At 40.5% G+C, this 27954-nt stretch overlaps 1 protein-coding gene across 6 annotated transcripts in view; it reads right to left on the reverse strand.

Annotated features, from left to right (window-relative positions):
* TRIM44 (tripartite motif containing 44) overlaps positions 1-15805 on the reverse strand; it is a 119828-nt gene extending 104023 nt beyond the window's left edge. For 2 of the 6 annotated variants that reach the window (XM_082343821.1, XM_082343819.1), the window contains exon 1: positions 14802-15805. In XM_082343821.1, the coding sequence (XP_082199947.1) occupies positions 14802-15473 (672 nt within the window). In that variant the 5' untranslated portion in view covers positions 15474-15805. The remainder of the gene's footprint in view (positions 1-14801) is intronic. The other 4 variants (XM_082343824.1, XM_082343823.1, XM_082343820.1 and 1 more) reach the window with 3 other exon arrangements.
* Positions 15806-27954: the final 12149 nt, after the last annotated feature.

Genomic DNA, 27954 nt, shown 5'->3' on the forward strand with positions numbered 1-27954 from the left:
GTTGCAAAACAACGCATACTATATCATTTATTAAAAAAACATAAAACTATTCATTTTTATGGGTGATACGTATGTATGTAAAAGACTAGAAAGCAATGACTGAGGGATTAGTAGTGGGAATAGTAGTAGGAAGAGTCTTAGACTTACTTAAATTTATTCCTATCATCTAATTAAGATTTAATATACAAAAAGGGAGGGAGGGAGGAAGAGAGGACAGATCTAGGGCTCCTGCTTCGAGTGTCTCTCTCCATGAGTTTGCCTAAGTATAAATACTGGGGCACTGTTCCCTTTGCATGCAAACATGAACCAAAGGTATAAGAAAGGGTTCTCTACCTAGTATTCATGCATCGATTTCTGGGAGTTTGAAATCCCCAAAACTGTACACAAAATTTGGAATGTACATGCCCTTTTCTATGAAAAGGGACTTGAGCATTTCTCAAAGCCCCCCAAAAGTTTAACTTTCCTAGTGTAAAGGGCACTGCATAAAGAGAAAGGAGACTCAGGCTCCATTCCTACTAACTGCTATATGAGCTTGGAAAAGTCATTTTACATCTCTGAGTTTGTTTCTCAACCTGTAAATGAGGAAAATGGGCCAAATCAGAACCTACAGATTTGCAGGCTGCAGCCTACACAACTTTTGTTTTGTTTTTAGAGTGTTGTCCCACACAGCATACTAGGAATTTTAAATTCATTGTCAACATTTAAAAACCAGGAGATACGACATAATAAAGATTTCCAGCTTCTTCTAAAAAGCTGAAAGGTATGACTGTACTGGGCTCCCTCTCCCACACAGCAGCAACTGGCTGAAGCTGAGTAGCAACTACCCGCTTTAGGCAAGGCAAGCTCCCTCCAGTTTGCCATAGTTACCCTGGCTGGCTTCTCTCATTTACATTACCCTTCTGGTCCCTGTAGACATTTGAAGTTGCTACCCCTGGAAGAACTCCCTCTGAAAGTTTTCTGTCTCTAAGGGTCCTTGTATTTGAACACCAAGAAAGTTGGCATGTCTTTCTTCAAAGGGGTTCAGAATACCTCATAAACACACGTCCATCCATTCACTCCAAAACACAGAAATAATACAGCTCATTCTAATGCAAACGTTCTTTGAAAATGGGCAAGAGGCAGAAACAAAGGTAGAATATGGTAGGTAAAAGGGACATCAGAATAAGAAGTATTTCTTGACAACCAGTCTCTGTACTTTCATGGGAGTCAGCCTAGTCTAATGCCAATAACCAGCTGGCATTAGAAAAGATGCCAGAAAAGAAAAGAAAAAGTCATGTGTCAGTAGAAATGTAAGTGTAAATCACTTAATATCCTAAACTGGTTCCTAAATATTGAATTCCATATTACAAAGAATCAGAAGATGCTGAGTTCAGAAAGAATACTGGCTGCCTATTTTGGTTTTTTCCTATCCCACTAGCCTTGTGTTGGTACCATGCTTAAAAAAAAAAAAAAAAATCAATCCAACTTTCTATCATTTTCACAAAAAGGTTTTGTTTGGGAGAAACAGTGGAAAAGGATTGGGAGATAGAATATATAAGAAGTCCTCCTAAGGAATCCAATCAGAAAGCAAAGCCCTGACAAAAGGAAATGAAACTGAATTTTAGTACGCCATGAAATTTTAGTTTCACCACGCCATGTCCAAAAATTCTTTACCATCTTCTTCACATGACTTGATTTTCCAACTCCAAATCCACTCCTATGTTAGGCAACCACCTTTATATAGCTGCTCAGATCCAAAATAATTTTTGGGTCTGAGCAAACCTATCACCAAGTCTTTTCAGACCTAACTCTAAAACACAGGCCAAGTCCAACTACTCTTCACCATCTCCACTACTCCCTGTTTGGTCCTAATCCAAGGAGCGACACCACTCCCACTCGCCTACCCTACACTCCATTCTCCACACAGGCACCAGAGGGAAATTTTAAGAACGTGAATCAGATCACTCATTCTCCTGCTTAAACAGTCTATGGCTACGCAGAAGGAAATCCAAAATCTTTACCATGGTCTACTTGGCAGTCTGACCTCGTCTACTACCCTCTACCTGGAACCCTGACTCATTATCCTCCAGCCATCTTTGTTATCCTCAGTAAGCTTGTTCCATCTCAGAACTTCTACACTGGCTTATTTCCTCCATTCAGATCACTATGCCGCCAGATCTTCCCACCACTGGCTCTAACTATACCCAGTCCTTGTCAGATCCTTAAACAGCCTCTCTCTCATTGCCCATTCCAGTCACTCTCTTTCTCCTTCCCCTAGTTTGTTATTCATGGCATTTATCATTATTTAGAATGTTATTTACTGTTTATCTTGCTTCTGTCTGTTTTGCTCTTACAACAAAAGCTCCATGAGATCAGGTACTTAGAATTGTTCACTGTTAAATTCCCTACAGCCCCAAATACTCCACCTGACTGAATGAATAGATCAAAGGAAAAAAACACCATGACACTAATTTCAAACAATATAGAAAAATATCTTAACGAAACTGTACCTCAAAGAATTGCGGTAAAAATTAAATGACATAATATGTAGGAAGTTTATAGCACAGAACCTGGTACATACTAAGTTCTCAATAAATTTTAGTTATCATTGTTGTTATTGTTGTTATTAAGTGATTAACAGTCTATTGAGTGACTGACTACTAAGTATCAAGTACTGAGCTAGAGAAGTGCTGAATGGAAAAAAAATGAACAAAACAATCTGATACTAATCAAAATACTCTGGAAAATATCTAGGAAGAAAAATCCAGATGGAAGGGAAAGAACAGTTTTAATAGTCTGACTATTCAGAAAGTATTTATCTACTAAATACCTTCATAGAGATAATAAACATCAGGAGATTGTGTCAGTACAACTTAGAAAGGTTAAATGTAAGTGGGAATAATTAAGAGTAGAGGCTAAATGGGATGGTGGAATGAAAATGTACTTTGGGGTTAGACCTGGATTCAAATCCTGATCCTTTCACTTACAAACTAGGTGAACTTCCACAAAGCTCAACCTCTTTGAGTATCAGTTATCTCATTTGTAAAATGAGAATCAGAATAACACAGGTTATTGTGGGAGTTATATTGAGATCAACTGAAATAATGAGGTGAAAAGCACGTGACCTAAAGCCACTTAATTAATAATTATTATTCTTCTAATCTCGGGAAAGAGCGTCAAAATTCAACAGCAGGGACTTCCCTGGTGGCGCAGTGGTTGAGAATCCGCCTGCCAATGCAGGGGACATGGGTTTGAGCCCTGGTCCGGGAAGATCCCACATGCCACGGAGCAACTAAGCCCGTGCACCACAACTACTGAGCCTGCGATCTAGAGCCCACGAGCCACAACTACTGAAGCCCGCACACCTAGAGCCCGTGCTCTGAAACAAGAGAAGCCACCGCAATGAGAAGCCAGAGCACTGCAACAAAGAGTAGCCCCTGCTCACCACAAATAAAGCCCACGCACAGCAACAAAGACCCAATGCAGCTAAAAATAAACAAATAAAATAAATTAAAAAAAAAAATTCAACAGCAGATAAGTGTTTCTAGACTCTCTTAGTTTTATAACCTCAGGTAAAGGCTAGCATTTCCATTCTTCCCACACATGAAGTCAGAGTCTTTCACTCAACACAGGTTATACCCTGCCAGGGTTCAGAGACCCAAAGAACAGAGTGGAGAACAGTAGGGGTGCCTCTAACCTCTTTCCCCCGCGACTGCCTACTGGAAAGGAAATGGAGGCTATTTTCTAACTAGAAAGTAAAGGGTGTACTGCCCCTGCCTCCTCTCCACTTCTATAAAAATTTCCTACAGTTCAGAATGTAAAACAGAATTTAAAGAGGACAACCAGCAAGACTTGTGAACCTAAAATTAGACATACCAGCTGTGTTTTGGTTAGCTAGTGCACATGGCACCAGCAGGACACTGAAATATACAGAAGCCTCTTCTCTGAAGACAAGTTTTTCACCAGCCTATCTACCCACCAGCATAGAGCAGGCAGAAGGAACAGAAGGAGAGGGGGCTGAACAGTGTTCACCGAAAGAAACTTGGTGTCTGAACTTCTACTTCTGCCAGACTACCTGGTCTGGAACTGAACGCAGAATAGAACCTTAGTTGGCTCTGTAAGGATAATTAGAGTAAGAGTCACTAATTGTTGAGGGATTATTATATTCCAGGCACTGTACTAAGCTCTTTACATGTATCATCTTGTTTGTTCTTCACTACAACCCAAAAAGGAGAAATAATTATTATGTCCATGTTACAGATGAGGAAACCAAGATTCAGAGAGACTGAGTGAATTCTCCAACATGACACAGGTAATAAGTAGCAGAGCCAGGATTCAAACCCATAGACTGCAAGGCCAATTAAGGCAAGACTGCTTGGTCTTTCATATTCATTCTCCCATTTTTCCTTAGTAAGAGACTCCAGTTTTAGCTGGACACACCATGGCCTGAAGAAAAGACTGTTTCCCATCCTGCCTTGCAACTAGATAAGGCCATGGGACTGAACTCTGGCCAATGAAACGTAAGCAGTAATGCATGCAACTTCTGGAGGGTTCTCTTAAAATAAAGGGGTGTTCCCATCTTCACTTTCCCGTGCCTGCTATCCTGGAACTCAGATGTACTGGCTGGACCTCCGGGAGTCATCTTGGTCCATGACAAGGACCATACGCTAAGGATGGCAGAGCAGAGGCAGAAAGAGCCTAGATTCCTAATAACTGCATGGTCCCTCTGTATCAGCTTGGGACTGCCTACATCCTTCTATACAAGAGAAAATAAAACATCCACCTTGTCTGAGCTGCTGTTATTTTGGATTTTTCCAAATTATTTCATTATTTCAGATGCAGTTGAACTTAATGTAAACACTGATATAGTAAATCACTATGCAACACTCTCTCTTTCAGTTCTTCATTGATGCCCTGTGACTATTTGAGATTATTATACTTCATATCATACATTTACCAAAATATTTCATGTACATCTACTCTCCAACAGGCACTGTGCTAGGTGCTGGGAACACAAAGATGTATAACATACACTCCTAACCGTAGAAGAAGAGTTTATGACCCACGCAAGACAGAGACATGGTGGGAAGAAATAATATTGATGTAGTATACTGTATTTAATGCTATAATAGTACAGGCTGCTGCTATGGGAACACAGAGGACAGCTGCCTAACACTCTAGTCATATCTACCTAGTAAAATCCTATCCATCTTTGAAGGCCCACCTCAAATACCACTTCCTCTAAGAAATCTTTCCTGATTCCATGCCTCCAGCTGAAAATAACTTCTCTTTTCTCTGAGTCCCCATGACATACTATTTGTACCTCTCTTCTAGTATTTATACGCAAATAAGCATGTGAAAAGACTATAAGCTTCCTGATGTCAGGCATCTTTATCAATATCCGTCATGCAGCACACCTTAAGTGCTCAAAAATTATTCACATAAATAAAATTAACTTAAAAACACCAGTTTTTGACAATAAAGCTAACTATATGTTATAGTTTGGATATAGTATAATGCTTTCTCTAATATCCTATTTAAGTTAAAAGCAGATTGCTCTGCTACCCGATCAAAAACTAGCTAAATACATTTGAAGTGAGTTTAATTTAAAATTAAATGTTCAACAAGAATAATTTAGCACACCACAATGTACATGTCATTGCCTATATGGTTACTTGCCATAAATTATAGACTGAGCACTTAGCATATCTGGAAGATTTTGCTTGGTTGGTTTCATTTTTTTTCTTTCTTGATTCATTTTTGACATCCGAAAAGGGCATCACTATTGATTTTTTTATCCCCCAATGTCATGTTGGCTTGATCCCTATCATAGTCACACACACACCCGCAAACAAGATTCTCATCTCTACCCCACATATCAGCACTGAAGTTTTTGTTTTACCCCTTCTTTGTCTGTACTCTGTCTTCTCTTCTGAGAGGTCCGTTAGTATCTGTGCTCCTTCCTGCCACACAACAAATTTAGTCCCTAGCTCTGGATACTAAAACCCACAACAGGAACAGGAGCATGAAACTGAGCTAGTTACCCCAGATTGAACTGTAACTTCAAGCAGAAGACACACTGAGCACTGACACCGACACATCTCTGGCTTCTCAGTTTGGGTCCGATGCAAGGGAAGAGAAAAGGTGGGTGTTATCAGTGGACAGCAGGGCAACCTCCATGTTGTGGGCTGTGGTCAAGAAAAGGTGGTGCCACAGGCACATAGTCCTTTATCCCCAGAGGGGCTTAAGAATAATACACCTACTGCATCAGCAACCTTACCCTGAAAAGCAGTCATCTAATAGTACAATATGCCTATTAACCTATTAATCTATTCTGATTGAAAGGTCGGGGAAGAGAAAAAAGAGGGCACTGGATTCTTGGGAGAGAGAGCAGGGAAAGTTTGGACCTTTTCTCTCAACAATCCTCTTGATAGTGTGTACCCTTAATTCTGTGGTCTTCCTCCTAAAAACAGTAACTCCAGTCTAACCATAACATGAACAGAAGACAAATCCCAATAGAAAGACATTCTATAAAATACCTGATCATCCCCAAAGATTTTGATTTAAGGCTGGGGTGAGGCCAATCACAGGTATTTTCTAAAGAATCTCCCTCCACAGGTGATTTCAAAATGTGGCAACAAGGTGAGAAACACACTGTTTACTTTGTTAACCTACTTCCTACCCTCTTTCATTCCAATATACTCCATAGTGACCTTTCTGCTGTCCCTCCAACACCCCAAGTTCACCTCTACCTTAGAGCCTTTGCATTCACCATTCTTTCCGCCTTAACCACTCTTCTCCCAGACTTTTTCTTAATTCTTAGATTATAAACTGTAATTTTAATAACGAAGATTGTGAGAAGAGTCCACGTCCCTAACAGAACACAATTAGATGACTCTTCCCCTCCACTTAACCCTGCAGAAGCCCTCTAGGCTCTCTTTAATGAAGTTCCATCACCATGAATGTTGAATCCCCTGAAAAACTGAGCTATTGTCAAAGAGATCCCCATAAGCTCATATTCCCTCCAGAGAGTAGTACTTTCACCTGTGTTAACAGCACATTACAATTGCTAGAACTACACTACTCCTCTCACTTCAAGAGCCATCTAATTCCTTTATGAAGAGTCCTATGAACCAAACCGATCATCTCTGCTATGAATCACTGGACTTTGTGCAAAAAGCACTGAGTGGTAACACAATAGGAGGTTTTCTCTAGATCTCTGCAAGATCTCATAATTCAGGTCTCTGCCTTAATGTCACATGCTCAGAGACGCCTTCCATGACTACCTGGTCAAAAAGTAACTCCCTCCTGCCCTCCTGCCACACCACTCACTCTTTCATTGCTATGACTTATTGTTTTCATAGTACACACTACCATCCAAAATTACTCTACCTTGTCTCTCTCCCCAGCTAAAGGGTAAACTCCACAAAAGCTAGGGCCCCGTCTGTCCTCTTCACTGCATACGTCCCAGACTTATTTCAGGTAAAGACAGTACATTTTGAAGAGCAGACTGAGATGGAGAATCCCAGAACGGCAGGCCTCATTTTAACTTTCCATCAACCATTTGTGGCAGCTTCAATCATTCCCTTTACCTTAGTCTTAGTTTTTGTCTTATTCTATACAAATAAATAAGACACAGACTGAACCACTGTGTACACAGCGCTTCATGGTTTTATTAGAAGGTACTCCAAATCCTTTCAGTCAGGAAGAATAAAGACATAAATAGGGACATTACAGCAGACATTCAACCTTCTGCCTCCCTGCCGGAGCTGCTTCTTATGAGCTGAGCACAGAGCCAGAGCCGCCGGCCATTACAAGACACAGCAGCGGCATATCCCCATCTCCAGCCCCTCCAGAGTCACAGCTGTCCCGAGCATATGCCTGTATCCTCCTGACCGCCCTGCCACTAGAGCCCCCTTGCTGGGGCGCCCCTGCAGTTGTTCCCACTGTCACTTAACCAAACATTCTTCTTTCCAAATACCCATCTTAAAGACACACTCAAGGGCAAAGGGAGTGGCTTCAAAACTTTTGGATCTGTACATAACAAAGCCATGTTAAGAACTCCATAGATGCTTGTAAGTACTTGCAGAACTCTGCCAATCACTTCTCCCTTTGCCATATTATAAGACTCCACCTTTTCTTCAGGTGATCTTAGAGTGAACGAGACAAGTGTTTTTCAAACTACAGGACATGACCCATTAGGGTGCAATGAAATCAATTTATTGGGAGAATCCAGAAATTTTTTTGAACAGAATAGAATACAAACAGAACACATCATATGCAATAAGGTTAACAGTGCTCCGTTTGAGTTAAAGTGTGTGTGTGTGTGTGTGCGTATGTAAACTAGACCACAATGTAAACTATATTTCCCCTACTGTAGGTTATGTTCAGAATAATTTTTTAAATTACTGGTCTAGAGTTCTGAATACATGTAATTGCACTTATATTGTTCAACAAAATGATTCATTAAATATAGCTATGAATGCAAATTCCCTTGACAACTTAAGAATTTTCATATGAAAATATTCATGAACCAGATCAGGCTCCTTTGTCAGACCCAATGACCCATTTTCAGAACCAGAAATTATGGTCACAATAAGAGAAACCTACATATCTGAGAAGAGAGTTTATGAACCAGATGTGAGGTCATAATATGGGCTGTGTAACTAACTATATTCCTAAGATAAAGCTGGAGCACAGGCTCAATTCAAATCTGGACCCACAGGATCCTTTGGAGACCAAATGCTCTGGAGCCAAACTGGAAATACAGCACAAGAGGAAAGGTAGGACTTTAAAAGTCACTTCAGTGATTAGGGTTAAACTTATCCCTTCAAGGTGTTCACCTTAGTCCTTGAGGCATTAGCCTTCACGTTGCCTCTGCTCGGATTCCCTCTTGCTGTACAGTTACCCTAGTTTTCTGTCCATTCTGGCCCACTCTGAAGTTTGCTTTACTCTAGCCCTCGCCAACAATTTGGCCTTCTACCGCCAATATTAGCCACTCACAGCCCAGTTTGGCACTGAGATATCAAAACATATGTTGTTCAAATCCCTCTCAACTCTAAACTTGTGCATTTAACTAGACTCCTCCTATTAATAATAATAAAAACAACAGCTAACATTTAAAGAGCACTTACAATGTGTTAAGCATTGTTAAAGTGCTATCACAAACTAAGTTATTTTATTCTCACAGAAACACTACTTGATTTCTTAACTTTATACCCATTTTAGAGATACAGAAACAAGGCCAAACTGTTAAATAACTTGTCCAAGGTCAAAAAGCAAGCGGCAGAGCTAGGATACTTCCTGTTCCTCTCTAATCCCACACTGTGTTTTATTTTTTCTTTATTAACAGTTATTACATGTTTATTTGAGCATTTGTTGTTCTCTATTTCCTTCCAACACAATGTATACTCCAGTAGAAGCAGGGACTTCTTCCATTTTGCTATATTCTCAATGCTTAGAAAGCACCTGCCCTTGGCCAATGCTCAATAAATACTTGGTGAATGAATGAATGAATGCAGTATAACAAAGATCCTCTTCTCTCACCATCATCATGCCAAGCCACTTTTAATATTCCAAGAGACCTACTTTCTTGTCAATAAGTAAATGTACACTGCCCTCAAAATATAAGAAACCAGAGGTGAAATGAAACTAATTAAAGCTACAACCAAGCTCTAACCAAGTTCAAATTTTTATTGAATAAAAACGATCAGCCCTTCATCTTAGCTGCCTAACAGAGCAAATGGTATGCCCTTTCTGAGGGGGAAAAATATGACTCTAGTGTCTATAGTTCTTTTAAACACAACGTCTGGTATTGAATGAAAAATTATGAGATGAGAATAATCATGAAAATGTGGCATATAATCAAGAATCAGATCCCAAAAGATAAAGAGAAACGGATCTTTAAAAAAAATAACCAAACAGGCATTCTAAAGTTGAAAAACACAATATCATAAGTTAAGAATTTAATGACTGACACTCACTAGAGTATTTGCAGCTAAAATGAATACATAAATAGGCAGATCTATGGAGTGATTTCCAAGACATACTGCTAAGTGAAAAAAGCAAAACATAAAAGAGAATTTATATTGCCCCAAAACGCACAATTCCAGTTTCACCATGAGAAAAACATCAGACTAATCCAAACTGAGAGAGAGTCTACCAAATACCTGACTAGCACTCCTCAAAACTATCATGATCATCGAAAACAAGAAAATGTAATATGGCCAGAGGACCCTGGTACAGAAATCATTAGAGGAAAAACGGGTGAACGTCTAATAAGGTCTATAGTTTAGTAATACTGTTCCAATGTTAACATAAGCAGAGTACAGGAAACAGCTCTATTGATCTGAGTACGTTTACTGATCACAAGAAACTGGGATGTGCATTTGATTATAGGCAGCAAGTGAGGTAGGCGGGGGAAAGAAGATAAAAGAAAGCAAAGCCTACAGCACGCTCAGAGTGGGACATTTAAAGGAGACCCTTTCCATACAGACTTTTGACCCTCCTACCCCTGCCAAAGAGTAAAATCCTAGAGTAAAGACAAACTAAAGTTGCCGCTATCTCACCCTCCAAAGAGGAGTGTGGGGAGCTATGCCTTGGAGCCAAACAAAACGGGGCGGGTGGGGGGGGGGGATGGGGTGCAGGACAGGATGAAAGAAATTCTTTAAGAGGCTGTAAATTGGGGCAGGCACCTCCTGAAAATCTGTTCCAAGAAATCTCTCATGCAATTAATTTAGTTTAAGGGGGTCCTAAACAAGCTGTACACTTAGGCCTTATCAGAAGCAAACTCAAATCCTCTTTTGAAGACTACAGCTTCAGGCCAAGGCTTGGGAAATCCCCACAAATAATTTTTTAAAGGCAATGAAAAGCTACTCAAACATAACAAGCACAAAAGGAAAGAAAGAAACCTAAAGAACACCACAAAAACAATAGCTAGCAGAGAAAGATCTAGAAAGTCTTCAAATACTGGAATTATCAGTGACATTATAAATCAACATGCTTACTGTTCTTAAAGGAATAAAGAGGATAGATACACCATGAAAAAAGATAACAAGAGGATATGATTCACAAATCTATACTAGTACATTTGAAAATTTAGACAAAATGTACAAACTTCTAGGAAAATGTAACTTATCAAAATTGACTTAAGGAAAAATACATAACCTGGACAGACCTATAACCAACAAATAAATTGAATCCACAGTCAATGAATTGGATACAAAACAAACATATCCAATGTTGGATACAAAACAACAAAATTAATTCTCTCTCTCTCTCTTTTCAGATCCAGATGGCTTCCATGGTCAGTTCTACCAATCACTCTAGGAAGAAATATTCCAATCTTATATAATACACTTCCAGAGCATTAAAAGAGAGAGAAAATACGTGAGAAGCAATACTTCCTGACTCATACTATGAAGCCAACATAACCTTGATAGCAAAATCTCATGAGGACGTTACAAGAAAGGAAATTTACAAGTTAATTTCTCCCATAAATATGAATGAAAAAATCCTACATAAATTATTAATAAACTAAATTCAAAAACATAAGGATACTTCATCACAACCAAGCTGAGTTTATCCCAGAAATGCCAGGTTGTTTTAATTGTAAAATATACTAATAATGAAGGGATGGAAATAAGACCATATATATATGTACACACCTGTATTTGCAAAAACAAACACTTGAACGATAAGCAAAAAACTAATAAAAGTGGTTATCAAAGGTGAAAAAGAGGCTTTTGAAACATGTGAACATAATACTGATTTTTAAATTTAGTTTAATAAGTATATCAATTAATGTAATTCATCACGTTAATAAAAGAGTAAAATCACACGAACATGCAACAGATGCAGAAAAAGCATTTGATAAAATTCAATATCCATTCAATATTAAGAAAAACTCTTAAACTGGGACTAGAAGGGAACTTTCTTAATCTAATGAAATATATCTGTGGGAAAAAAAAGCCACGAGCACACTTGTGAAATGTTATGAATTATCCCTCAATTAAGAACAAGGCACAAATATTCACTATCCCTTCTATTCAACATTATACTGGAGGTCCTATCCAAAGCATTAAGGCAAGAAAAAACAAACAAACAAACAAACAGGCATAAGGACTGAAAAGATACAAAAGCTTTCCCTCTTGCAAATAATATGATCATGTGTGTAGAATAAATTTACAGATTATTAGAATATGTAAGACAGTTTAATATGAAAATCAATATATGAAAGTTAATCATATTCCTTTATACAATTAGAAAACAAAAATTAAAAACATTTTTTACAATACTATAAAACTGTTAAGTATCCAGGAATAAATTTCACAATGATGTACAAGATCTTTCAGAAAAAAAAAAATTACAAAACTTTATTGTGAGGTAATACAAAAGACCTAAATAAATGGATCAGAAAACTTCATTTTGTAATGGTATTAATTCTCCATATATTGGTTTATAATTTCAATACAATACAAAAAAAAAAGTCCTGCAGGTTTGGTTTTTTTCTTAATACAGAACTTCATGGTATGATTCTAGGAAATGTAAAAGGCCAAGGCTGGCTGAGACACTCTTCTAGAAGAACAGAGTGGACAGACTTGCTCTACCAGATATTAAGACACGTTACAAACCTACAATAACTGAGAAAACATGTAGCTCATACTGGAATATACTAACAGATCAACGGTATAAAATACAAGAGCCAAGAAACACATCATACACATATGGACACTTGATATATGACCGGTGACACAGCAGATCAGTACAGAAAGGATAGGCTTTTCAATAAATGCTGCTAGAGCAACTGGCTATCTGTACAGGGTAAAAAATGAAACTGAGCCCCTAACTCCACCACCCAAAAATCAATACTAAGTGGAACGAGACACAAAAAGCACTAATAATAAAGAAAGTTATTGATAAATTCTACATTAAGATGAAGAACTTCTCCGTTCAAGGTACAATTTTTAAAAAAAGAAAAAGGAAAAACAGAGTAGAAGATATTTGTAACCCATATCAACCACAGTCAAAAATATAAATATAAAAACTCCTGTAAATCAATGAGAAAACGACAACCCAAATGAAACATGAGCAAAAGACCTGAATGAGTACTTCACAAAGAAGAAATACAAAAGATACTCAAAGTCATCAGCAACCAGGGGAATGCAAATTTAAACCACAAGAAGATACCATTACATATCCATATGACTGACAAAAACTAAAAATTCTGTAATAACAAGTGTTGGTGAAAATACTGAGCAAAAGGAACTCTCTTACACTTTTCACGGCAATGCAAATGGGTACAACCACTTTGGAAAATAGTTGGCAACATCTAATACTATTGAAGATATGCACAGTGTGTGACCCAACAATCACACTCTTAGGTTTATACTCCATTTAAATGTATGTAGATATGCAGCAGGAGACATGAACAAGAATGTTTATAGCAACATTGTTCATAATAACTAGAAGTTCCAGAATCTGGAAATCAACTGTTCACCCTTGACAGAATAGGTAACTTGTGGCATATTTATAAAATGGAATTCTATACAACAATGAATATGGACAAACCACAGCCACTCACTGGAAGAATCTCACAAACACAATGTTGAAAAAATAAAGCAAAACCCAAAAGAATGCATGATAACAATACAATATCAATCGTGTCAAGTTCAAATAAGTTTACAAATACATAAATATGTGGTAAAAGTATAAAGATAAGCAAGGATATTATCACCACAAAAGTCAGGAAAATGGTTACCTATGGAGAAGGGAGATGGTTATAACTAGAAAATTATAAAAAGGGCATGCGGCTTCAATATTGCTCCTAATATTCTATTTCTTAATCTGGGTGGATATTACATCAGTATTTGCTTTATAGTTATTTGTTAGACTGTGCGTATGCTTTTATACACTTTGAGTGTGCATTTTACAATAAAAAAGGGAAAATCTTAATATAGGGGATTTTCATTATCAAAATATTTGTTATCCCAGTGCCAGCAACTGCAAGGTTGCTTCAGGAAACAAAAGATGTCATAATGACAACAATAACTAATGAACTGATCACTCAAACTTTCCTGCCTGGTTAACTCCAGCTGTCTCTCTCACTGATTGTAAATATCCACAATACAAATAAAAAGCAAATCATTTGCAAATTCATTCATTCAACAAATATTTATTAATATTTGTAAGATTTCCATACACTGTTCTGGGAGACCAGCAAGGTTCAAGATAAAGGCCCTGCCCTCCTGCAAAAGATAGAGAACCAGGGAACATCCACTCCCATCCCAATTTTGCCTCCACCTTCTCATCCTCCTTTCCAAACAACTACCAAACATGAAGAACCTAAAAGGAACTCAGGGGCACACATGAAATTATCATCAAAACCACAACCTTAGGGAGTCTTTTCACCATAGAGGAACCACCGGCTTGGATTCATCTGGCTAAACCATGGCTTACCAATGCCTTATCAAGAGCCTTAACCAGTCTCAACAATGACGATGCTGTGAGAATAGGCTTAAGTGGAGTCAAAATCCCAAGGAATGCTTTACCTGGGATACAGAGACCAGAGGCTTATAATTTTCCAGAAATTGTCAACTAGATTTTGCGTGTACAGTTATTTTTCTAGGGTCAGAGTCCAGAACTTTCATCTTATTCTCAAAGAACTTCAATCAAAAAGAGTCAATAATCACTGCTCCCAAAAAGTTGAACAGACCAGCTTTTTAGGGACATGGTGAAAGTTAATGTGGCCACAGGGAGGCCACCTGAGTTGAAACCCAGGTGTCCTGACCTCCTGGCCTATGTTCTGAACGACCAATACTTACTCTTAGTTCTTCGAAGGCTTCGTCTAGGGTGGAGAGCTGGTGGCCCTGGTGTGCCCCAATGACTGGGCACAGGACGCAGATGAGCTGCTTATCTTCCTGGCAATAGGTACTCAGATCGAGCCCATGGTCCGGACACTTCCTCTTGGCCACTCTCTCCGCTTCCATTTCTATTTCTGGGTCAAATTCGCTTTCTGCCTCAGTTTCTCCCTCCGCCTCCGATTCGCCTTCCTCCTGGTTGTCTTCCTCTGCTTCGCTCTCTTGCTCATCCTCCATTTCTTCCTCACTGTCTTCCTCACTGTCTTCATCACTCTCGTCCTCGCTCTCCTCCTCCGTCTGACTCTCTTCTTCGGACTCACAGTCTTCCTCGGACTCGCTCTCTTCCCCCGCCTCGCTTTCTAGGGCCTTCTCGTTCTCTACCTGGGCCTCGACTTCTTCCTCTCCCGCCCCATCCCCCCGGGCTCCCGGGGTCCAGGCCTGGGCGGCTCCGTGGACGTACTCGGCCAGGTGGTGCCGGGGGAACTTCTGCCCGTGCGCCTCCGCGTGGCGGCGGCAGTAGCAGAAGCCGCATTCCCGGCACACTTCCTCGGCTCCCGGAGCCTCGTCCGGCTCGCACTCATCACACGTGCCGTCGTGCGGCAGCTCCTCGAAGGCCGCGCCCCCTCCGGAGGCCATGTGGGAGCTGTGCCGCGGCCCGGGTCTCCGGGCTTCAGAGCTCGCCGCCTGGCCTCGGCGCGGCCTCCTCGCGTCCTCCTCTCCACCCGGGGCCCGTCCCGCAGACCGGCCGCGCCGTGTCCCGCAGCCTCGGCGCCGCTGCCGCCTGTTCCCAGCAGCCCGCGCCCAGCCGAGGAGCACAGGACCTCCCCGCCGGCTCGGCAGCCTGGCGGCCGCTGCGCTTCCTCCGACGTCCCGGGCACTTCCGGCGCAGCCGCCCAGCGCCCCCGTCGGCCCCTGCGCCGCGCCGCCCGCTCGGCCCCCCGCTGCCCCGGCGAGATCGCGGTGCCGCCGGCCCCAGCGCCGCCCCGGTTCCACTTTCCCTGTCCCCGTCAGGCGGCCTGCTTTCACTTCCTGAGTCATTTAAAGTGGCAATGGCCCTTTTCTGCGTTTCCCGCAGGGGTTCAGCATCCCTGGAAGGAGGGAGAGGATGGATGAGGTCTCTGATTCACTCCAGCTCACTCTGGAGGCGGGAATTGGGCCCTACTTCCTCCCTGGAGGTGCCAACCTGACTTTTCAAGGCCACTAGGCAGGTGGGCAGGTGCATTTCAGCCTCCCTCCTTCCAATTTGTTGCTGCCCGTCCCAGTCCCCTCTGCTGCCTGTTCTGCAAGATGCCAGGACGGAGTGTTGTTTACCAGACTGAACCTGACCCCTTGGGATTTTCGGGGGAAGGGTTGTGTTTGTTCTCCCAGGCTCAGGGAATCGGAGTCAGGTTGAGCAAACAGATGTTTTCGATCTAAAGCGATTTTATGCTTTGCCTATTTTCAAAGTCTGTTTGCATTCCTTCTCTCCTAGGGGCTCAGAACCTCTAGGATGGTAACCTCTGCGCCTTTTTTTGAGAGCTTGCTTTGGGTTTGGCTGAGATGTCAGGGGAGGTAGGTAGGGAGAGACAGTATTTGTGGAGTGAGAGTTCCAGTGTGTAGTCCTTATCTTTTATGTAATGAGGCCATCTAGATTCAGATTGGATTCCAAGAGAAAGGAAAGGGACTGTTATTTATTAACCAATACTGAAGTGCCAAGAATCGGGCTAGATCTTTTTGCGGCTCCCAAGTTTGGAAGAGCCACTGCCCAAGGACCCTCAAATCCTGGTACTACAACTTATTGGCTTTGCAACCATGAAGAAGCTAATTGATCGTTCTGTTTTCCACTTTATATATATAAAGTACATATATATGTAAAGTGGAAATAATGGTAATACGTACCTCATGGGGCCATTTTGTGAATGAAATGTAAAGATGCCTGCCTTGTAGATATTCACTACATTTTAACTATTATTATTGGCATGAATTATATTTAGCGCACATAATGACCCTTTGAAGGAGGTTTTAAACATTTTTAACACACTTTGGCTGGCTGCTGGTGTAAGCAACTCCTCACCTCTACCCCGTATATATGTCTCACCGCTCATTGAAGAACTTTCGATTTGTACTTGGGAGAGGAAATGGACATTTTGATCTAGTCCGGGGAGAGGCGGAGATGTGGTTGAGAAGAAGGAAGGGGGATGGAATGGTGTGTTTTTCACTGAGTCCCTTAGATACTTTTGATCTAGGATTTCCAGATGATCTTCACAAAAATGCCAGGGGATGGAGTGGGGTAAAAATCATTTAAAATCATTTTTAATATAGCCACATACAATGTGTGCTTAATTTCTGTGCAGCTTTTGTCAGAGATTTTATTTTGAAAAAAATATTTTGTTTTATTAACCTCAGGACAACTCTATAGAATGTGGGGGGAAAGGTCCAAAGGTTTGTTTTGTTCCAGTTCCGTCCACATTTCTATTTTTCTCCAATTCATTTCTCCAGAAATTGTCTTTTTGTTGTCATTATTGTTGTTATTGTTTGTTCTTAATTTTACCTAACAGAAAGTTAAAATATCATACTATGCAGTTCAGTATCTAACACTTTACAAACCTTCTTTGAGTCCTCTGTGGTGAGGAGGTCTTAGAGACAGAAGTTGATGGAACTATTAAAAAAGGGACTTCATAAAATTCTGGGGATGGAGTATGGCAGACTCATGAGATGGACCTTCTGTGCCCCTCCGCACAAAAATCAGAATGGTCTGATTCCACAGGAATTGGAAACTTTGGGAGTATCTAGAGATAGAAACCTTGTTATATTAATCCATTATTGCATAGAAAAAATACCTCAAAATGTAGCAGCTTAAAACAATGAACTTTTATTATCTCACACATTCCTGAGCCAAGAATATGGGAGTGTCTTAGCTGGGTGGTCCAGCTCAGGGTCACTCAAGAGATTTCAGTGAAGCTGTTGGCTGGGGCTGTAGTCATTTGAAGACTTGACTAGAAATGTAAGATTTGCTTCTAAGATGGCTCCTTCACATGGCTGTTCCAAAGAGGTCTCACCACTGTCTACTGGGCTGCTTGAATATCCTCATGACATGGCAGTTGGATTTTCCCATAGCAAGTGATCCAAAAGAGGGCAAGGTGGAAGATACAATGTCTTATATGACCTAAGCTCAGAAGTCACACATCATCATTTCCAACATAGCCTATTAGTTACAGAGATGAGCCCTATTTTGTATGGGAGGGGACTGTTTGTGTAGGACATGAATACCAAGAGGTGGGGATCTTTAGGGCCATCTTTGAGGCTGGATACCATATTCTGCCCTTTGGCCCCCAATGATTCATATCTCTCTCAAATGCAACATCCATTCACTTCCTCCCAAGATGCCCAAAACTCTCAACCCATTACATCATCAGCTCAAAGCCCAGAATCTTATCATCTAAATCAGGTCCAGGTGTGGGTGAAGCTCCTAGGTGTAGTGTCTTATATGCAGCTCCTCAAGTATAGTTCAACGCTCATTCTTTTCATCTGAATGCCTCCCAACATACAACGGTGGGACAAGCTTAGGATAACTGGTACTGACACTCCTGTTCAAAAAGAAGAAAAGACAGGAGGCATAGAAGAGTCACCAGCCCATAGCAATCCTAAAATCCAGCTGGACACATGTTAGAAGTTCCCTGATTAGGGCTCAATCCTACATCTTTCTGGGAATGACTCTCCATGGCTTTTGACTTTACCCCATTGGGCTCTTGATTCCACCCTCTGAGTCATCCTTCCTTTTCTATGAAGAGATACCCATGTTTGCAGCTACGTAATTTGTCAGTCTGCTTCCTGTTAGTAGAATTTAGGGGTCCAAAGTCTCCTTTTCATTTTGTACTATCTCGGTCCGATTTAGTCCATGCTGGCAGTGTTTTCGCCAATATCATTCATTTAAAAATTTTGTGAGTCTCCTGTGAATCTAACTGGGGCACCACTCCATTGGACAAAAGTCATACCCACAAATCTCTTCAAGATAAGCTCTTCTCTACTCTGGAGAGTGATTCTGCTGAAACTGCTGAGGCACAACACTCAAAAGCTTCTTTAAAGCCCTATTGTTTGTCGGAATGAGTCTCTGAATCACTGCTGTAGCTCTTTCTGAGATCTGAACAAAGGGTTTTACAGCCACACTCTCACCTTCATCATCTGATGATGTTTTCCTTGCAGAACCCTAGAGTTTATTTTTAACTGGAAGCCATTTCTTTATTTTAGCATTATTTGCCATCTAAAGAAGATGGGAATTTTCAAGTCTAGCAAGCTCTGGATCCTTTTTAAAAATTACTTCTGTATATTATCTCTTTCTTCTCACATTTTGCTATCATCAGGAAGAAGACGTCAGTCAGCACCTTCAACACTCTACCTGGAAATGTACTTAGCTAGAATACCCAATTAATTAGGCGAATTTTCTACTTTCCACATTACTGCAGGTGACAGTGTTGCTAAATTCCTGCCACTACATCACAAGGACCCTTTTTCTCCAGTTTCCAATAACTTTTTCCTCCTTTCCCATTAAGCCTTTATCTACAGCTTTCTCAAAAGCCATCAGGATTCTAATAGGAGTTTCTTCAAGATTCTTCAGGCTTTCACTAACACTCTCCTCCAAGTCCTTCCAGCTTCTCCCACTGTCCAATTCCAAACCAGTCCAACATTTTAGGTTAGGTTTTTGTTATGGAAGCACCTCACTCTTTATAATAAAATATATATTAATTGCCTATTAATGCATAATGCATTACTCCAAAACTTTGAATCGTCTTGGGGGCTACCACACTTGGCATTGGCATTGTCTTCTTGTTGTGGTTATCAACAACTGTAAGACGTCTCTAAGATACTCAGCAGGCAGTGCTTGTGGAGAACAAGGCTGTTTGCATTTGAGACTGTTTTGTGAGTACCTGTGGGACTTTGAGAAATAAATGGTGTATTCCTAAAGTAAATAAGTACCTCCTGATTATGTGGGCAATAACTGTTAACTTATTAGACGTTTGAACTCTATACACATGAGGAAGCCGAAGTTCAGAGAGGTGAAGAAACTTGTTAAATGTTACCCAGCCATAAGGTAGCTAAATTTGGATTCAAACTCAGATCTACCTGACTCCATCTTACCATATTACTGTACCAACCTTACCTATCTTTACCTTTCAGCTCTGAAATCAATTTCTATCTTTTTCACCTGTTCCAAAGAGACAAACCGTGCTTAGTAAGATTCGTAACATAGTACATTTAATTTCAGAAAAACCTCTAGAAGTTGAAAAGAGAACAGGGTGGAATTTCTAAGTACACTGCTTTAGGGAAGGTATTTTCACCCCTCAGCAGATCCCATTCTTACGTAATTAGACTGTCACTGTAGTGACTGATTTCATTCCCCTGCCCCAAGCTCCTGAGATCACCTAAATCTCATCTCATGCTGTTATCATATTAGCCAACATCTTATCCCATTAAAGTCAGTGCAGTGAAAATGATATCCCCTAGCCAATCCCAACCCTGCCAAAAAGAAAGAATGAAGTCTTTACTGCTGGGCCTCTTTCTGTTCCTCAGAAGCCTATTGGAGATGGACACCAAAATGCTTCCTTGGCCCAACACCCTTCTGAACATGTTCATTTCACCCAGTTCTTATAAGTGGATGGTCCACCGCTTGTTAATATTATAATTCTTTAAACACCGCCACCCCTTAAAAAATAAGTATATGTAAAGATAATCCCACGTAAGCTCTGATCGAGATATTTTAATTAAATTCCTTTAGTATGTTACTGCTAAACAGTGTTAAATAATTCCTGTAACCACAACAAATAATAGAAATATCTCATTTTCATAACCACCATTTCCTTCACCCCAAGAATTCAAAAAATCCCATTGATACTTCTTTCAGTTTTCTTCAGATACTTTCTACAAAGTCCTTGCTAGTGGATGTCTCCATTTTAATGGTGTGGAAACTAACGCCAAGAGAGTTATTTAAAAGAACATCCCGTCAGTTGTGAGTTAATCTCTGACTTCCTTCCTGGTCTTCAAGCAAGCTCCCAGATCCCTGAGTGATACTAATTCTTTTTGGCAGAATTATGTTTTTCAAACTTCTCTCTTTGGAAATGCTTTCTTAGGGGTGGTCTTGGCTTTAATCTGAGTGGGCTGCAGGGAACGAGGGCAGACACTTAATCATCTATAAGATCAGTACTTTTCGGGAGTGTGAAAAATCCCTAAATTTGCCTTCCATTATCCAGTTGGAAAAGCAGTCACCTGTGGACAGGAACTAATTAAAAACTTTGTATATCAGCAGTTAGTGCAGTGCCCTTGTAAATCAGGGATTATGAGGGAAAATCTCCCTGAGGCTTGCTCTCTCCATTTACTTACTTATTTTGGAACTCGGGTGTACATAGGCTAGTTAATCATACTACTCAGATCATAACCTCTCTTTAGACCATGTAAGGCAGCTTTGTTATTTTATTTCATTTTGATTTAATTTTATTTTTCCTTTATCTCCAAATCCCACTCCCATTCCTCCAACTTCTTTCCACGGAATCTCTCTCTAATATGTTTGATAAATATCCTTGAATATAGTTTTTTTTTTAAAGTATTCTATTGTTTTGTTTATGTGTTAAACTTTACATGTATGATGCTCAAAAATGTTTTCTGTTTCTTTCTTTTTTTACTGAGTGTTATGATTGTTAAAATCTTGGATACTACTCCTTGACATTTGGTATTATCTGAATTTCTAATTTTTGTTGATCTAATGGGTATAAAGTGATAACTCATTGTGGTATTATATTTGCATTTCTTGGGTTACTAATAAAGATAAATAGCTCTTTTTAAGCTTGTTATGTGATGTCAAAAGACAAAACTAAAACAATTTAGTAACAAGTGTGATGTCCTTTAGTCAAGGGAAAACAATCCATAAGCAGTAGACCACTCTTCCTGCGGGATTTTGGGCAAGAGTGAGTTTTATAGAGCATTAGAAGTGGCAATGTGGAAATGGCATGATTGGCTGGTGTTGCATATCTGACCTTATTGAGAAAGATCAAGGAGAAAGGAAATAACTATAGAGTTATAGAGTTGGCTTGGCATTTGGGATTGGCTGACTGGATATAGTCTGTTTCTGGTCAAGTGGAACATTTATAGGAACACAAAATTTAGGTTTGCTGATATGGCACCCCAGACAGGAGCAGCTCCATCTTGAGCCTAGAAATTTATTTCAATAGTGAAGAGCCCATTTTTAGCTTTTGCCTATTTTTGATTGCATTCTCTGCCATTTTCCTATTGTTTTGCTGTATTTTCTTGTACATTCCAGTTATTAACCCTAGTCAGTTTTAAAACCAATATCTTCTCCCAGTCTGTCACCTGTCCAAGAACATTGTATATAGTTGTGTCATTTTGAACAGAGGTCTTATGTTTTGATGTAGTCAGATCCATCCTTCTTAAGAAACACTGCTCCATGGAGGTTCCTTAAAAAACTAAAAATAGAACTACCATACGACCCAGCAATCCCACTACTGGGCATATACCCTGAGAAAACCATAGTTCAAAAAGAGTCATGTACCAAAATGTTCATTGCAGCACTATTAACAACAGCCAGAACATGGAAACAACCTAAGTGTCCATCGACAGATGAATGGATAAAGAAGATGTGGCACATATATACAATGGAATATTACTCAGCCATAAAAAGAAATGAAATGGAGGTATTTGTAGTGAGGTGGATGGAGTTAGAGTCTGTCATACAGAGTGAAGTAAGTCAGAAAGAGAAAAACAAATACAGTATGCTAACACATATATATGGAATCTAAGGAAAAAAAAAAAAAAAAAAAAAGGCCAAGAAGAACCTAGTGGCAAGACGGGAATAAAGACACAGACCTACTAGAGAATGGACTTGAGTATATGGGGAGGGGGAGGGGTGAGATGTGACAGGGTGAGAGAGTGGCATGGACATATATACACTACCAAATGTAAAATAGATAGCTAGTGGGAAGCAGCCATATAGCACAGGGAGATCAGCTCGGTGCTTTGTGACCACCTAGAGGGGTGGGATGGGGAGGGTGGGAGGGAGGGAGATGCAAGAGGGAAGAGATATGGGAACATATGTGTATGCATAACTGATTCACTTTGTTATAAAGCAGAAACTAACACACCATTGTAAAGCAATTATACTTCAATAAAGATGTTTAAAAAAAAAAAAAAAACACTGCTCCACCCCAAGATCATAACACCTTAACTCCAACACCTTCTTCTTTTATCTTTACGGTTTTGCTTTTCACGTTAAACTCCATCTGGAGGTCACCTTTGTATACAGTTTGAGGTAGAGATCCAACTTTATTTTTTTCTTTAGGGTGAGACAGTTTTCTCAATATCCTGACTCAATTATAATCCTACCCACGAGAAGAGAAATTGATATTATGGGAGGTACCATAATAAAGTGACTAAGAGCAGAGGGTGAGGGGCAGGTAACAGGTGACTTATTCCCTCTAAGTGTGCTCCCTAAAAGTGGTGCCTTTTCCATATACCCTGAGAAAACCATAATTCAAAAAGAGACATGGACCACAATGTTCATTGCAGCACTATTAACAACAGCCAGAACATGGAAACAACCTAAGTGTCCATCGACAGATGAATGGGTAAAGAAGATGTGGCACATATATACAATGGAATATTACTCAGCCATAAAAAGAAACGAAGTTGAGTTGTTTGTAGTGAGGTGGATGGTCCTAGAGTCTGTCATACAGAGTGAAGTAAGCCAGAAAGAGAAAAACAAATACTGTATGCTAACACATATATATGGAATCTAAAAAAAACTAAAATGTTTCTGATGAACCTAGGAGCATAAAAAAATCTACAAACGATAAATGCTGGAGAGGGTGTGGAGAAAAGGGAATCCTCTTGCACTGTTGGTGGGAATGTAAATTGATACAGCCACTATGGAGAACAGTATGGAGGTTCCTTAAAAAACTAAAAATAGGGCTTCCCTGGTGGTGCAGTGGTTGAGAATCCTCCTGCCAATGCAGGGGACACAGGTTTGAGCCCTGGTCTGGAAAGATCCCACATGCTGCGGAGCAACTGGACCCGTGAGCCACAACTACTGAGCCTGAGTGTCTGGAGCCTGTGCTCGGCAACAAGAGAGGCCGCGATGGTGAGAGGCCTGCTCACCGCGATGAAGAGTGGCCCCCACTTGCCGCAACTAGAGAAAGCCCTCGCACAGAAACGAAGACCCAACACAGCCATAAATAAATAAATACATTTGAAATTACCTTTCTAAAAATAGAACTACCATACGACCCAGCAATCCCACTACTGGGCATATACCCTGAGAAAACCAAAATTCAAAAAGAGTCATGTACCAAAATGTTCATTGCAGCTCTATTTACAATAGCCAGGACATGGAAGCAACCTAAGTGTCCATCAACAGATGAATGGATAAAGAAGATGTGGCACATATATACAATGGAATATTACTCAGCCATAAAAAGAAACAAAATTGAGTTATTTGTAGTGAGGTGGATGGACCTAGAGTCTGTCATACAGAGTGAAGTAAGTCAGAAAGAGAAAGACAAATACCGTATGCTAACACATACATATGGAATCTAAGAAAAAAAAAAAAAAGGTCATGAAGAACCTAGAGGCAAGACGGGAATAAAGACACAGACCTACTGGAGCATGGATTTGAGGATATGGGGAGGGGGAAGGGTAAGCTGAGACAAAGTGAGAGAGTGGCATTGACATATATACACTACCAAACGTAAAATAGATAGCTAGTGGGAAGCAGCTGCATAGCACAGGGAGATCAGCTCGGTGCTTTGTGACCACCTAGAGGGGTGGGATAGGGAGGGTGGGAGGGAGGGAGATGCAAGAGGGAAGAGATATGGGAACATATGTATATGTATAACTGATTCACTTTGTTATAAAGCAGAAACTAACACAGCATTGTAAAGCAATTATACTCCAATAAAGATGTTTAAAAAAAAAAAGAGCATGCAGGATGAGAGGGGTTGTTGTGACTATTTTCAAAGCAACCACTGCAATCCCTACATTGCATGCTGGCTCTGACAGTCCATATTGTAACCTGAAGCTCAGAGGTAATCCTGCTTCTCAGTTTGGTTTATGGCCTCTCTGAATTCCCCAGTGAGCTCCTAGTGTGCTCCAGGATTTAAAACCTTCCCTGCTCTCAGTTTAGCCCTAATAGAAATCCAGCGTTTTTGCTACCTGATGTCTTCTCAGCCTCCTCCTGGTAACCAAATGCCCCAATTTCCCTCCAGGAACCTGGTGCAGACACAGCTGGTTACAACCCAGTTGCCACCCCCCATTTTTCCTTGCTAGTAGAGCCCTGATTTTTCTAGTTGTTTAGATGTTAGTGTCCTCAGTCCGGGGACATGAGCTTTCTTAGAGCTAAACATATGACCTAGTGCTGGCTGATGACACATCTAGGCAAGTCTCATGAGGGGGCTTCTAGAAAAGATTTTCTTCCTTGAACAAAAGAAAGAGACTCATAAGAAGAAAGCTCTGTCCCTGCCTTCCTACTTTAGGATCTTGTTGTGTGGAACCAGCTGTGGAAGCTACCTTGTGATCCTGAGGGTAAACCCAAAGGAACCAGACCCCTGACATTATTAAACTTCAGATTTCTCCAACCCAGAACTGCCTACCCTGGATTTCTTATTATGTGAAATAACAAGCCCCTATAAATAAGCGAGTCTGTTACCTAGAGTCAAAAGCGTCCCTCCCCCACTCCTCTGAGTCTATACGGTTCTAGTGATGCCTACTCCACCCCCGACTCCAGAAGGGAACACATAACCCATAACTAAGCAATCAGCACACGCATTCACCTGACCACAGTGGTTACTTCAAAGATGGGCCAGCGACTCTGGCACAGACAATGAGGGGTAATGCAGTTTTCCCTGGGACTTTTGGAAAGAGGAATTCACTCTTTTCTCGCTGGACTTAAATGCTGACAGGCTACAGCAGCTAGAGGTGCCATGGCTGTTTTGTTACCATCTCACTGACTTGAAGAGTCAACTCAGAGAGGCAGACTCAAGAGAAGAAAGGAAAACTGATCTTGGTAAAAATCATTCGAGTCCTGGATCCAGCCATGCCTGAAGCCCTAATCGTGCATTTTTCAGTTTATTTGACCCACCCTTTTTGGAATAAGCTGTCCTGATGGGACTTTTTCATTTGCAAGGAAAAACTCCTACCTGAGGAAGTATGGATAATCATTATGAAACCATCCACCAAGCTACCACTTTGACTTGAGGGCACTCTCTGGAACTTGAGTCTTAAATCTCTGTTCTTCATCCAAGCTCATTCACTCCTAGAGGTATATTTTCTACCACCTGTAGTTATATTGTCTAGCCATTAAGAGTAAGGTCTTGGGACTGGGCCTGGCCCTGACTTCAAATCCAGCTCTGCTACTGATTAGATCTGTGACTTTGGGCAGGTCTTTCAAACTTCTGTGTTCTTTAGCTTTGGCATGTTTGTTTAAAATTAGAATTATAATGGTTCCTGCCTCCTAGGGTTATTGTGAGGATAAAAACAGAAAAATGCATGCAAATTGCTTAGTCAGCATAATGCCTGGCCCATAGGCACTTACAAATTTTTTTAAAATGAAAAACCTAACCTAGTAAGATAGACAGAGTAATGACTCCATGAAGATGACCATGTCCCAAACCTCAGAACCTGTGAATACGTTGTTTCATGGCAAAGGGGAATTAAGGTCACAGATGGAACTAAGATTGCTAATCAGGTGTCCTTACAATAGAAAGATTAACCTGGATGATCCAGGTGGGTCCAATGTAATCACAAGCGTTCTTAAAAATAGAAGAGGCAGGCAGAGGAGTTAGTCAAAGTGATGTGATGTAAGAAGGACTCAATCTGCTGTTTCTGGCTTTGAAGATGGAGGAACGGGCTCTGAGCCAAGGGATGTGGGCGGCCTCTGGAAGCTGGAAAAGGCAAGGAAGCAAGTCCTCCCCTGGAGCCTTCAGAAAGGAATGCAGCCCTGTTGACACCTTAACTTTAGCCGGTGAAACCTTCTACTAAGCTTTTCCTCTACGTCTTCCTGTAGTTGCTACCATGGACTCAGCAATGAATGAGAAAGTCATGGCTCTACACTTATGGAGCTTATGGGGTGCATGTTCTGCGGCACCCAGGGTTTTATGAAATCCTATTTGGTAACAAGCATGGGATTTACCAATGAGATTTAGGAGATGTGAGTCAAGGCAGCTATGTGGAGCAGAGACCTATGAAGAAGGAAAGTAGCAGTGGAATATGGGTTGTTAATTGGAATAAAAGCTGAGACAGTAGATGTTTGGAAGTCCATTTAGGACGGAAGTCTTGGGGTTAGACAGGTCTGGCTCCTCTGTGAGGGGCGGGCTCAGGGAGAAGAGAGACATCAGTTTTGGCAGGAGGGCTGTGAGAAGGGGACAGGAGGCATGAAAGCCACGCCTTCTATGTGCCAAGCGCCAATGTCTTCAACCCTCACCACAACCTTCCAAGAGATGTTGTTAGGCCCCTTTCATAGAGGAGAAAATCAAGGCTCATAGAAATTAAGCATTAGTTAAATTAAGAAATTTAATTAAGGTAAATTAAAGTATTAATTAGTTTAAGAAATTTCACGAATAAGTATATGGTGAAATGGAATTTTAAAAAATTAATTAATTTTTTTGCCAGCGAAGAACCACAAATCCTCCCTGTTTCTGTGCAGTGTTGACTTAGGTGTTTCAGTGTTCTTTGTACACTGTGCACCTCACATTATAAATTATTTGGTAGCCAGAACTGTCTGGGCTTACTTACTCAGAACAGAGCGCCAGGAAGCTTAATGCTTAAGACCGTATTTCATCAAATCTTAGATGCCATCAACTGGAATATGCACCATCATTTCATAACTCATGGAGAAAGAAAACATGTTAGGAATTGTTAAGACTCCCCGATCGAGAGATGTCAAAATGTGGGGAAAAAAAAAAAATGTGGGAAAATGTGCATCTTGGGAGTCCATGAAGAGTGGAAAAAAATTTTTTATGATGATGTTGATGAAGTGTCAAATTCCAGTTTGCTAATCCATCCCCAGGTTTACTCATGATTTAGGTTTCTTATGTTTTAACTCAGATTGTTTTAAAATATTTTAAGTAAATTCCCTTTGGAT

This window comes from Balaenoptera borealis, assembly GCF_965194805.1.
Source record: "Balaenoptera borealis genome assembly, chromosome: 11".
NCBI classification, from domain to species: Eukaryota; Metazoa; Chordata; class Mammalia; order Artiodactyla; family Balaenopteridae; genus Balaenoptera; species Balaenoptera borealis.